The 13,368-nt window shown below is 34.2% G+C and overlaps 1 protein-coding gene across 6 annotated transcripts in view; it reads right to left on the reverse strand.

Annotated features, from left to right (window-relative positions):
• CCDC88A (coiled-coil domain containing 88A) overlaps positions 1-13,368 on the reverse strand; it is a 108,185-nt gene that overhangs the window by 52,545 nt on the left and 42,272 nt on the right. For all 6 annotated transcript variants that reach the window (XM_039344352.1, XM_039344351.1, XM_039344349.1 and 3 more), the window contains exons 10-16: positions 12,665-12,823; positions 11,645-11,791; positions 9,859-10,003; positions 8,738-8,922; positions 7,667-7,804; positions 5,260-6,330; positions 3,133-3,260 (exon numbers count right to left, since the gene is read on the reverse strand). In XM_039344352.1, coding sequence (XP_039200286.1) covers positions 3,133-3,260; positions 5,260-6,330; positions 7,667-7,804; positions 8,738-8,922; positions 9,859-10,003; positions 11,645-11,791; positions 12,665-12,823 — 1,973 coding nt within the window. The remainder of the gene's footprint in view (positions 1-3,132; positions 3,261-5,259; positions 6,331-7,666; positions 7,805-8,737; positions 8,923-9,858; positions 10,004-11,644; positions 11,792-12,664; positions 12,824-13,368) is intronic.

Genomic DNA, 13,368 nt, shown 5'->3' on the forward strand with positions numbered 1-13,368 from the left:
GCCCCATTTGTGCATGTGTGGGGGCGCTAGCAGTGCCACCAGCATCACACGGAGGCCAGTGGCCCGTTTGTGGATGCATGTGGATGCCAGCATCACATGGAGTGCCAATGGCCACCAGCATCACATGGAGACCAATGGCCCTTTTGCGCATGTGCGCAGATGCCAGCAGCCCATTTGTGCATGCATGCACTAGCATCTCCGCCATGCATGGGCTGCGTACACACATTTCCGTGCTCCTCTCTTTCTTTCCAAGCTGCCAAGCGGAAAGATTGGGGAGCTCTAGCCTAAACAATACACTGTAATTACACATCTAAAATGTCATATTACCATGAATCTAGCAATATAAAACATGCATTTTTTGGTAAATTTCCTCATTCCACTTTACTCTTCTTCTGATCCAATCACTGAATTTGCTTTCGCCACACTTCTTGCTGATCTAATTCTACACTTGTTAAGAACTAATGATGGAACAAATAACAGAAGATGTATTTTAAAATAGAAAAAAAACACTGTTTTTTCCTTGAGGCTGCAGATTAAAGACTTGTTGCAAGATATAAAATAATAAAGCTGATTAACTTAGAGATAAAATATACTAAATCTCCCATGATCATTATCTTAATCACTGCTAATAATAGACTGCAGTATCAGCTATTATTCTCAATTGACATAAGAACTAGTCAGAAGCTGAAATTCTGCCTTTCTTAACAACTTTTTCCCCATTTCCATAGGCTATACCATCAAGTAAAGAATATACCATACAAACGTTTATATGCTACTGGTATTACATTTGAAGATATAGCAAGCTAAAGATAATCAAAATCATTTCAGACAAAATGGTTGATTTGATCTGAAAAGAATTTTTTTTATTACTAGACTCCAGAATCTAAATTTCTAAAACCACATTTTTAAAAATGTGATACATTTTCTATTACCTTTTCTGTTACGCCATAGAGCAACTACTTCTTTATTAAATGCTGCTCTTCTTATAATAAAAATCTGACAAGATGACCGAAGGAAGTGCCTATTTTATTTTCTCAGTAAGATATATGAACAATAGATCCTTAAAAGAACAAAGTAGAAATATTTTTAGAATAAAATAGAATAACAGAGTTGGAAGGGACCTTGGAGGTCTTCTAGTCCAACCCCGTTTAGGCAGGAAACCCTATACCATATCAGACAAATGATTGTCCAATCTCTTATTAAAAACTTCCCGTGTTGGAGCATTCACAATTTCTGGAGGCAGGTTGTCCAACTGATTATTGTTCTAACTGTCAGAAAATTTATCTTTAGTTCTAGGTTGCTTCTCTCCTTGATCAGTTTCCATCCATTGCTACTTGTCCTGCCCTCATGCACTTTGGAGAATAGCTTGATTCTCTCTTCTCTGTGGCAACCCCTGAGATATTGGAACACTGCTATCATGTCACCCCTAGTCCTTCTTTTCATTAAACTAGACATACCCAATTCCAGGAATTGTTCTTTACATGTTTTAGCCTCTAGTGCTCTGATCATCTTTGCTGTATTTTTCTGTACTCTTTCTAGAGTCTCAACCAGTGGTGGGATTCAGCCAGTTTGCACTGGTTCAGTAGAACCGATAGCTAATTTTTTGTTGACTTCACGAACCGGCTGAAACCCTAGCCCTTTTTCACAAGGCCCAGTATGGATCACTGGAAGTGCGTGGACGTCACTTCCGGAGTCCGTTCTGACCCAGGGAGGCCTCCCAGGCCCAGAACAGCCTACCGGAAGTGCGTGGATGCCACTTCCAGAAGTCTGTTCTGGGCAGGGGAGGCCTCCCAGGCCCAGAATGGCCCATTGGATGTGTGTGGACGCCACTTCTGGAAGTCTGTTCTGAGCCAGGGAGGCTTCCCAGGCCCAGAACGGACTTCTGGAAGCAGCATCCACGCAAAGAACTAGTTGTTCAGGTATTTGAATCCCACTGCTGGTCTCCACATCTTTTTTACATCATGGTGACCAAAACTGGATACAGTATGTGGCCTTACCAAGGCTTATTAATATTATGGAGAGTTTTAATTGGACTTATGGGAGACAATTTGGATTAGAAATGTTAAATTTACACAAGCTCAAAATTTGAGGGAAAATTTTTATAAAATGTTTTATAGATGGCATTTAGATCCTAAAAAATTATCTTGTATGTATCCAAATGTATCCAACAACCCAAATGTTGGAGATGTGGTAATATGGATGCGACATATTTTCATGTTTGGTGGAATTGTAAAAAGGTAAAGGCTTTTTGGGTTATGGTTTGGTGGAACATTCAAAAGATTTTTAAAAGGAAGATAAAGTTCACCCCTCAATTATTCCTATTGGGTGTCTTTGTGGATTTAAAATGACAAAGAAACTACTTTAATGTTGAATTTATTAACTGCAGCAAGGTTATTAGTAGGCTCATATTGGAAGGACTCATTGCCTACTTTAGAAGAATGGATATTTAAAGTTTCTAACTTTGCAGAAATGGCAAAAATTTCTGCTTATTTGAAGGATCATACACAGGAAAGATATATTATTGTATGGAGAAGATGGATAGATTATATTCAGAAAAAATATGGGACTATAAAATTTCATTTATTTTATGAGTAAATTTTATAGTAACTGTTGTAGAGATTTTTTTATGTGACTTAATTTAAGGGGAGTTAAAGGTTAAGTATGATTTTTTTCTTTTTTCTTTCTTCTTTTCTTTTTTTTTATTATTGTTAACTTTCTTCTTAATAACCCTGTACTCTGCTCTGGGAAGCGAGGGGGGGAGGGTTGAGGGTGGGTGGGGGGATGAGTGGGTGGGTAATGATAATATAGTCATGGTAAATGCTTGGGCATTTCCCCTATGCTGAGTTCCTGTGTTTGAGAGGGATGAGAGGGGAGGAAGGAGCAGGGAGGAAGTAGGATGGTTAGAGGAGAAGGGAAGGGGAAGAGAGTAGGAGGGGAGGAGAGAAAGAGGAGGGAAGTAGGGAAGGATTAGAGAGGGTGGAGGCAGCCTGGGGGGAATGGGCAGGCGGTACTAATAGTTAGGAATTTATTTTATTTTGTATGAATAAATGGAAAATAAAAACTTTTTAATAAAAAAAAATATTATGGAGAGTTTCCCCATTCTAATCCAGAGTGTCTTTTACATATTCATACCTGTCATCAGTACTCTGCTCATCATGTAAAAGACGTTCCTTGTTTAAACCTATCTTTTCAAGTTCATGTGTAAGCTTTTCCAAGTCATTATTCATCTGCTGTGTCTTCAGTTTTTCATTCACCAAATCCTTAAAACAAAGCAATGGATTGAACAAATGACTATTTGTTACAAGATATAACAAAAGAGACACAGATTTTCAGAAATTCCTAGAAAGGTTCCTGTACAACTCATACTTGTTTCAAACAGTACAAAATTGGTCAAATTTGTTTAATATAAACAAAATAAGATACAGAAAAAGATAACTCATCTTCAACTCTCCATTATTACAATACTGCATTAAAATCTAGTAGATCAGCAGTTGAGAACAAAGTAAAATGTATGATATATGATTATATATTCAATAATGTCTTTGCTTTAGTGAAAAACTTTTTTTACTTCTGTAAGTTATAATTCTTGATATTTTGTAAATCCTCCTTAAATCCAATGTTTTTATATATTCTTTGTTCTACCTATGCTAGTTTCTCAAACCTCTGGTTCTGGATCTAGAACCTTCAGGAAAATTACACATGATCATACAACGACTATGTGGATGGGACTGATAAAATTCTCTACCTTCTGCTCTGACATTTAACCAAATTTTAAAAATCCAGAAAAGTAGAAGAAATAATCTAGAGAAGTCCTAAAACAATTAGGAATTTACAAAGATTACTTCCATAGTAGCCCTTTTCAATGAAATTGCTATCCTTTGTTCATAGTATTTAGGCTATACCTCTGCTAAAGAGTTGTTTTCTAGTTTTCCCCGTTCTGTATTCCTATATGTTCCTTTAAAACAGGCATGTCAAACTGCCAGCCGGATGCGTCACACCAAAACTGCACCCACCCCATTGTCAGCAATGAGGGAAAAGTCGCGACACATCATGCAATGTCATGTGACGTCGCGAGTTTGATATGCCTGCTTTAAAATAAAAACCTTATGAAATCAATTGAAATCATCTTATGTTAAATATAACTAACTTAAAAAATAACTTATTTCAAATGGAGTCAAGGATACTACAATACTATTCTGTTCACTTTGGAAGGATAGTTACTAAAGCTGAAGCATAAATATTTTGGCCACTTAATGAGAAGCAAGGACTTGTTGGAAAAGACCCTGATGTTGAGAAAGATTGAAGGCAAAAGGAGAAGGGGATGGCAGAGGATGAAATGATTTGATAGTGTAATTGAAGCAATAAACATGAATTTGGGTAAACGTCAGGAGACAATGGGGAGTAGGGCTGGCATGTTATGGTCCATGGGGTTGCGAAGAGTCTGGCATGACTTACCAACTGAACAACTACAAAAATCCTGTTCACTATGGACAAACAAATCAGCAGTAATGTTTACAAATACCACTGAGTTTTTAATTCAATATGTTCTTCTTTTAAAAAACTGACTCCTTTATTTCTTTTTATTAAGAACAGCAGGATGATGTTTGATTGATTGGTCTTACAATTAAGTAGCTTCTGTGTAATGTCAATCAGAATAGATTACAGTATCATTTTCACTGTTTCTACTGTTGTTTTATAGCAAAATAGCTATGACTTCAGGATAAAACAGTGAAGTAAAGTTGCACACCCTTTGTTGATTAACTAAATGCACAATGTTAGCAGGAAAAAACCTGAAAAAGCAAGGTGGAAGCTATTACTTAATTTTGAATTATATGTGTCACAAAAGAGCCCTGGAGAAGGCAATTGCTGTATGACAGAAATATAGTTAAGTGTCAATTTATGCCATTAAAAAAGTCCTTTCAAGAAATGTCCAATAGCAGTTAAGCAGCTATAGTGTGGAAAAACCAAAGTACAAGTACTCACAGAACTGACACATCTAACTAAAGAAAAAAACTATTCTGATTTATATATTATATGGAAGCCCATAAAATAGTACAAACTTAATGTCTTCAAACATCTAAACAATATTTCTGAATCTGAGTTTATAAAGAGGTTTTAACAGTATGTCTAAATAAATTAAAATACAAATAATTTCTGATCAGTAAATTACTGTTGAAATAACATTGATATATAACTAGTACATTACAGCTACATTCCTCTTTATAATGAGAGCATATCATTAGCAATAGTGGACATTACCTCACGTAATGTGACAAGTGTTTTTTTGTCAATGGTAGCTCTTTTTACAAGCTCTTTATTTTCCTTTTCCACTTCTTTTAGACGAATAGAGGCTTCTTTACATAAACCAATTTCTTTAAAGAGTGACTTGTTCTCTTTTTCCAGGTGACCTATTTTCACATTATTTTCTTCTAGTGTACTATCCATAATATCTGCTTGTTGCTTGAGCCTTTTATTCTCTTTTTCTAGCTGTTTCTTATCTTTTTCCAGCTGGGTTGTCTCTTGCTCCAAAAGTTTATTCTCTTTTTCTAATTTTTCTAAACGTTTACTGGAGATTTTGAGTTCCTCAAGATTTTTTTGCAGGATTTGGTTTTCTGACTCCAGTTCTTGTAATTCACTTTCTAGATGTTGAATTTTTTTGTTGTTGTTTTCTAGGGTTTTCTGCAACCTCTGATTTTCTGTATCCAAGCCTTGATAACTTACTTCTAAACGTTCTGTCTTTTTAAAGGATGTTTTCATAAGCTCCAGGCTCTTCTGTAGCTGTCCTTTCTCACTTTCCAGTTCTTTATTTTCTAATTCTAACTGAGCCATCTTGATATTGTTACTCTTCAAAGATTCAACAGTTCTTCTGAGTTCTAAATTTTCTTCGTCAAGTTGTGCGTTCTCTTTCTCTAAAGACTCTAACTGAAAGCTGAGATTTTTCAGACTATCTAAAGCCTTTTTCAGCTTTCTGTTTTCAACATCTAGACTGGAATTCTCTTGTTCTAAAGAATCAATTTTTTCACATGTAATTTTTAAATTAGTAATCCTTTTCTGTAATAGTTCATTTTCTTTTTCAAGATGATGAACTTCTTTCTCCAACTCATCCATTCTTTCTCCCCTTTCTTTATAATGTTCCAACTCTTTTTTCATTTGCTTCTTTTCAAATTCTATTTTACTCAATTTGCTGCTTGTCTCCTTGATAGATTCATGGAGAATTTTATTTTCCTTCTCAATATCTTTTACTCTTGCTTCAGCACTGATTTGTGAACGCTGTCGAAGTGAAGTGATAGTTTGATTCAAGTGTTCAATTTCCTGTTCCAGGATTTTAATCTAATTCATTGAAATGAAAAATGCAAGTTTAAATCAGGTATGGGTATTTTGTAGTTAGATAATATAAATGGCTTCTAAGAGTTAAGATTTAAAAGAATGCATTTTACAGTCTAAATTATAAAACTAAGTTTTGACCTGCAGTGAGGCAGTTAACATTATTTTATCAACCTATATGTACTTCAATCCAAACATTTCATATTCAAATTAGTAGAGGACAGGCATTTTGAGAAGCTAGTAGAGTTCTTCCTTAAGCACTATATCAATTTAATCAATAGGAAGATTTCTCTTTGATAAAGAATGGGTGTCAGAGAGCTAAAACCCTGGAAGAAGGACTTTTTTGGTCAAAAATTATAATGGTTTTGCTTACTCTTTAACTCTTTATACTTTAGCAAAAGAAAAAAGAAAAGAAAACATCTGGACAAAGACATTAGGCAAATAGAGCTAATTATATTGTCAACTCAAATCATTTCTTGAGTGAATCAAGAAAAAAGACTTGAACTATTCTGTTTGAAGAAAAACCCAACAGTCACACATTCTAGGGATAATGAGCAAATTTTCTGGACAAATTGCCTCCCACTTGAATCATTTGTTTCTTCAAAGAATATACATGTATTCTAGTTAATCAGATGTGAAAGGGAAGGGCTGCTTGCTCACTGAAAGGCTAATCATTAATGCATATGGTTTCTGCCTCCTGCCTTCTTGTATATTGTGTGGAAAAAGGTAGTTCTCAGAAAATTGACAATTTGAGATTTAAACACAAAGACATATAAATAATAAAAAGAAATTAAAACTATTCATATAAAAACCACAGTAGGAAAACTAGATCAACATTAACTTATTTTATATAATATTCTTAAATATGAGAAATATTGCTGATAGAAATATTTTCATTCCAGCAGAATTTTTTTTCTGAAGTACAAAGACCAGTGAAATCTCTGCTGATTTCTTGAAACTATAATAGCATACAAGACTGCAGTGCAACAGATAGTGGTATCTATAATCCAAAACTCTCTCAAATTATTTTAAAGATTTAATTTAATCTCAAGAAAGAATTCCAATCATTCATGACATTTCGGAATGAGTTTGCCACAATCTTGGAAGATTTTGCAATATTGTAAGGTTTACGACACAATATTTGTTTTTGTTCTTAAATTCTGAAAATATAAAATATTGTTGATTGCTGATATTATACAGAAAAGAAATTGTACAAAAATCATTCTCTTCAATTTATGACAGTTTCTGTTAGATTAAGAATATTTTATTAAAACACCAGAGAATATAATCATTATTATTTAAATATACAAACCTCAATAAAACAAATATCTGTGTATATTACCTGTCTCTCTGAATTTTCTCTCAAAGTTTCAATCGTTTTTTCAAGCTGTGCTTTCTCTTTCATGAGATCTTTGCAAAGATTCTGACTACTCTGATGACTCTGTTTCTCTTCAGTAAATTCGTTCCTAAGTCCTTCAAGCTATAGGGAAATTCACCAAATTTAAATTTTGATTTAATAAAAAAATCAGGTCTATATGCTTTTTGAAGGAACAGATTAAATAATATTTTCCTATATCAAAAGTCTATCAGGAATGAAATTTTAATAAAAGAAAAAGTGCATCTAAGATGTTATGCCATAGGTTATTTCTTCATTAGGAAAGGTTCCTAAAGGAGCCTTTCAACAGAAACTGCCAAATGTTTCAATATACAATACCTTAGAAAATATAAAAACATAAAGGGTTGCTTTACATAAAATATTTTGTATTTTTATTATCACATGTTAACATTTTATATGGGAAGAAACCAAAACATGCTCATATATGTTTTTCTGCTTAAAAATTATACTTCTTTCCATGGGATATAGCAAAAACATTAGATTAAAAAGAGAACTTTAAAGAGAGAGATTAGGATAACAGGACCAGGGATAAAATGCCCATGAGGATTAAAAATTAACTGGAGCTCTATTTATCCATATCTCAATTTTAATTTCCCTCTCATTCACCTTGCAGTCTTCTTTGTATTCAGTCCTTATAATCATCTATCACAACAAATATTCACCAATTTTGTTGCTTACCTTTACTTTGCTAACATTCATTCACCTTCCCACCCTATGTGTTCTCTTCCTTCTCTTCTCTATTTTCTCTCCAAAATTATATATTAACGAAAAGTCCTAATGAATTCCACTTACAAAAAAATCTATACTAAAATCCCCCCTCCAAATGAAATATTATTCCACTAGCACAGCCGGTAAAATTGATAGTATTGTTATATACAAGAGGATAAACAGAAATGGGCAGATGCAATTACATTTATGGCAGCAGCACTGTTCTTTTGATATATTGACAAAAGCTAAATTTATAGAATATCATTAGTATATAACATCTTTCTAACAGAATCATAAAATAACTGATACCTTTTTATTTAGCCTTTGATTTTCTTTTTCCATTTTCATTAGTTTTGAGTTATTGCCTTCTACGGAACCCATTGCATTTTGTAATTCTTCTACTGTTTTTAATAAAGTTTGGTTTTCCATTTCTAGTTTTAATAATCTACTTGATGTTAGTTCATTCACTTCATGACCAAGTGACTTCTGTGGCACTGTTGAGTTAAAATGGAAGATAAAAAGGATAAATTACCCCTTTGTTATCTAAACCATTACTTATATATAATTAGAAAAGGTCAGCGTAGTATAAAGCAAGGGTCTCCAACCTGTGGTCTGCAGCCCACTACCGGGCCGTGGCCTCCTGGCCACGAAACAGGCTGGCCAGTGCGTGCACATGTGTGTTTGCACTTACCCCCACTTGTGGCAGTGGCGCTATGCAAACGGGGCACCGTGCGGTGAATGCAGGGCAGTGCTAGCGCCCATGCGGCAAAAATGGGTGGTGCTAGTAAGTGTCATGTAGGTGTTAGCACCACCCCGTTTGCGTCGCACATGTTCGCAGCCCCATTTGTGTGTGTTTGTCCTCGTACGCAAAATGCTTCCCCCTCCCTTTCCCTCCGGTCTGCCAACTGAGAAAGAAGAAAAGCTTCAGCTATTGTTTTCTTTTTTCAAAAATGAATATCAATACCAAGCCTAAATTAATTTCTGATTTTTTTGGATAAGGCACTACTTCCACTTAATCAACCCTGCATAAATTATTTTCAAAAATAACTTTATAACCTAAACAAGATCAATAATGTATAACTGGAGGCTTCATTTAATTTGCTGTGAGATTGGCTGCAATCCACTTTCTTGAGTGAATTCCGCATTTGAAAAAATGTTTAGAGGCATTTGTTCAAGATGAGGAAATATAAAAATTAAAAATAAAAAAATAAAATTAATAAAATTAAATTAAATTAAAAATGCTAATAATAAGCAAAACTAGCAAGCAGCAAGTATTCCTCTGAATGAACCAATCTGGATATTACTATTTTCAAATAGCTATGTATTTGGACCCCCTCAAAGAAAATTGACAAATATTTGAACCAGTTTTTAAAGAATCTGAATATTACTTATTTACTATCTGAACAACAAATAAGTATAACTTTGTCTACCTTCAGAAATTTCTGATGATCTGTTTATCTGTTCAAGTTCCCAGCCCAAATGTAATGATTCATCCATACTTTGCTTCTGAGCCATTTCTAGTGACATATTTTCCTCCATAAGTTCCTCAATTTTCTTCCGATCCATATCACGTTCCTTAAAGTTTCATATAAACATTCTTTAAAACCTCCTCTCCAAAGGAACCACATATATTTCAGTAACCAAATTTTAGCCTAATACTGTTTGAATCTTCTACTTTATTAGTGAAACTACAATAAGTTATCAGCAGCACAAAAACATCATAATTAAATCTAATGCATACATACAATGTTTATAAAATATAAGGAATTATAACATTAGAAAAATGTCATAAATATTTTAAAACTAAAGATTACAAAACTATTTAAATGGTTTTAAATATTTAGTATTTATAAAATGTTACATAATTCAATCAATAAGGGCATTGTTGTATTACCAATTCAATAGATGGAAAAAAATCATAATCCGAAGTTCATGTCAGCTTTAGCCACTTATAATATACAGGTAGTCCACAACTTACAACATTCTTTTAGGGACAGTTCAAAGTTACAATGACACACAAAAAGTTAACTTTTGACTGTTTTTCACTTACAACCATTGCAGCATCCCTGAGGTCACTTGATCAAAATTCAGATGCTTGGCACAAATGGCAATGTGTTTATGACGGCTGCAATATACCAGAGTCATGTGATCAACCTTTGCAATCTTTTGACAAGCAAAGTTAATGGGGAAGCCAGATTCGCTTAACAACGGTATATAAGCGGTATATAAGTCCCATAAATAAATAAATAAACCATGTTGCTATCTTAACAACTGCAGTGTTTCACTTAACAACTATGACAAGAAAGGTTGTAAAAGGGGCAAAATTCACAAGTGTCTTGCTTAGCCACAGAAATTTTGGACTCAATTGTGGTTGTAAGACGAGAACTACCTGTACAACAGTAAAAAGGCAGTTTTTAAACTTTCTATTTGCTATTTGAAAAGAAAAATTATTTTGAAAGAAGCCATAAAATTTTTTAACATCAATTCTTCTTTCAGTCTTCAAGTCATTAAATGCTATTTTATTTATTTCTTTTCTGCAGGCAGTCCTTGGGTTCTCAGAGCAATTGGACCAAACGTCCATCACTGAATGATGCAGTAATAAAGTGTGACATCACATGACTACATCGCCTAGCAACTGCAATCCAATAGTCCCAATTGCCATTGTAGCCCCAGGACTGTGTAGCATCAGTTCTTCAGCAGGAAGAGGCGGGAGTCCCAAGTAAGTCCCAATAGATAAGAGTTGCAGTTGAGAATATGGTAGTGCAGTGCAGTGGGCATATTTTGGAAGCTGCAATGGCACTGAACAAGGGGGACCTATGACAAATCCTTATAATTGTGGCTGTTGCAGCATTCCTGCAGTCATGTGATTGCCATTCAGGTGGTTGGCAACTGGGTCACAATTACAACATCACAGAATACTGTGTTCATGTGATCACAATTTGCAACTTTCACTGCTGGCTTCCAACAAGCAAAGTCAATGGGGAAGCCAGCAGGAAGTTACAAATAGTGATCAGAGGACCATGGAACACTGCAACTGCACAAGAATTGTCTAACAATAACAATTCAAACTATGGAAATTGCTGTCATAAGTTGATACAGGTACTGATTCCATTGCTTAGTAACGGAGTTCCCAGTCCCAGTTACTATTGGCAACTGAGGACTACCTGTAATTTTCTTCTAAAAAATGACTTTCAATGTCCCATCCTGTATGCTCACCATCTCCATATCGTGGAGTTTAGCTTTTAATTGCAGATTCTCCTTTTCCAATTCATGCAATTTATCAGAACGGGCTCGGGTTCCCTCTAACTGATCTTCCAACATTGTCTTTGTTTCCAGTAATACTTGATTATCTTCTTTTAGCTCCTACAGTAATCAGTGAGAAATATGAAACTGACAATTAAATAAGAAACAAAGTAGTAGGTAAAAAAGTTAAAATGGCACACACCAAACAAAATGTAAAAACACTTGTTATATTTTACATTAAATTAATGTAACTAATCAATTATGTAATCATCTTTGTTGCTCTTCTCTACACTCTTTCTAGAGTCTCAACATCTTTTTTACATCATGGCGACCAAAACTGGATGCAGTATTCCAAGAGTGGTTTTACCAAGGCATTATAAAATGGTATCTCGACTGTATCCCTCTGTTAATGCAATCTAAAACTGTATTGGCTTTTTTGGCAACTACAGCACACTGCTGGCTCATATTTAAATGATTGTCCACTAGGACTCCAAGGTCCCTTTCACAATTACTACTATTGAGCCAGGTACCATCTATACCTGTGCATTTGATTTTTCTTGCCTAAATATAGAACCTTACTTTTTTCATCATTGAATTTCATTTTGTTAGATAGCACCCAATGTTCAGGTTTGTCAAGATCCTTATGTATCTTAAGCCTATCTTCTGGAGTGTTGGCTATTCCTGCCAGGTTAGTGTTATCTGCAAATTTGATGAGTTCCTTATCTATCCCTTCATCCAAATCATTAATGAAGATGTTGAAGAGTAGTGGGCCTAAAACAGAGCTTTGGAGTACCCCACTGCATATTTCCATCTATGTAGAAGCAGTTCCATTGAGGACTACTACTAATAGGAGAATGCAAATATTTTTAGACCTGTAACATAAAACAAGATCAGCACAAACATAGAATTCTAATCAAATAATACCTTGGTACATGTAAATATAATCAGTAAAAAATGAACATACATTTAACAAAAAATGTAATTTATAATCACCTCTATTCTAGCCTTGTAGAATTCAATATCGTGTAGCCTTTCTTTATATCGGCTGAGTTCACTTTCAAGCTTGTCAACCCGGATTGCCTTCTCTCTGAGAGCATCAAGTTCATCCCGATACACTCTGGCAGATCGGGCATCCGAAAGTAAACTCATATTCTAGCAAATAGGTCAAAAAATATTTTAGTGTTTATGAAAAAAGTGATTTTGCAGAAGGCAAGAATAATATTATCTATTAACATGAAATCACACAGACATTAGTGTGCATGTAAAAGGGGAAACCAGTAAGCAAATTAACATTAGCATTTATTCAGAATACAAACTCAATACAGTAAGTAGCACAATATATATGTGGATTCATATAAGAATTTTCTTACTAACAACAACATCATTGCATACAGGTTTGTAACCATCTTTTCTTCAAGATCATTAATATTGATATGCTGAGCATTGATTTTATTCTTATAGAATAAATTTTATAAAACACTGTTAACTAGGAACTCTATTTCCTACAGACTAAGGAAGATGGGTAGTTCTTAAATATGGCAAATAAATAAATGAAAATTCATACTTATGATGAAAAAAGATTAGTAGTTATTGAATCTAAACTTATATAATGTGGAAAATTATGTTTTCCTTAATGTATTATTTATTTAGCAATATTACCTGCTTCTTGAATTGTGCAGTTCAAATATCTAATGAGT

Source organism: Crotalus tigris, unplaced genomic scaffold, assembly GCF_016545835.1.
Source record: "Crotalus tigris isolate CLP2741 ecotype Arizona unplaced genomic scaffold, ASM1654583v1 scf7180000017903.3850313, whole genome shotgun sequence".
Classification (NCBI taxonomy): domain Eukaryota; kingdom Metazoa; phylum Chordata; class Lepidosauria; order Squamata; family Viperidae; genus Crotalus; species Crotalus tigris.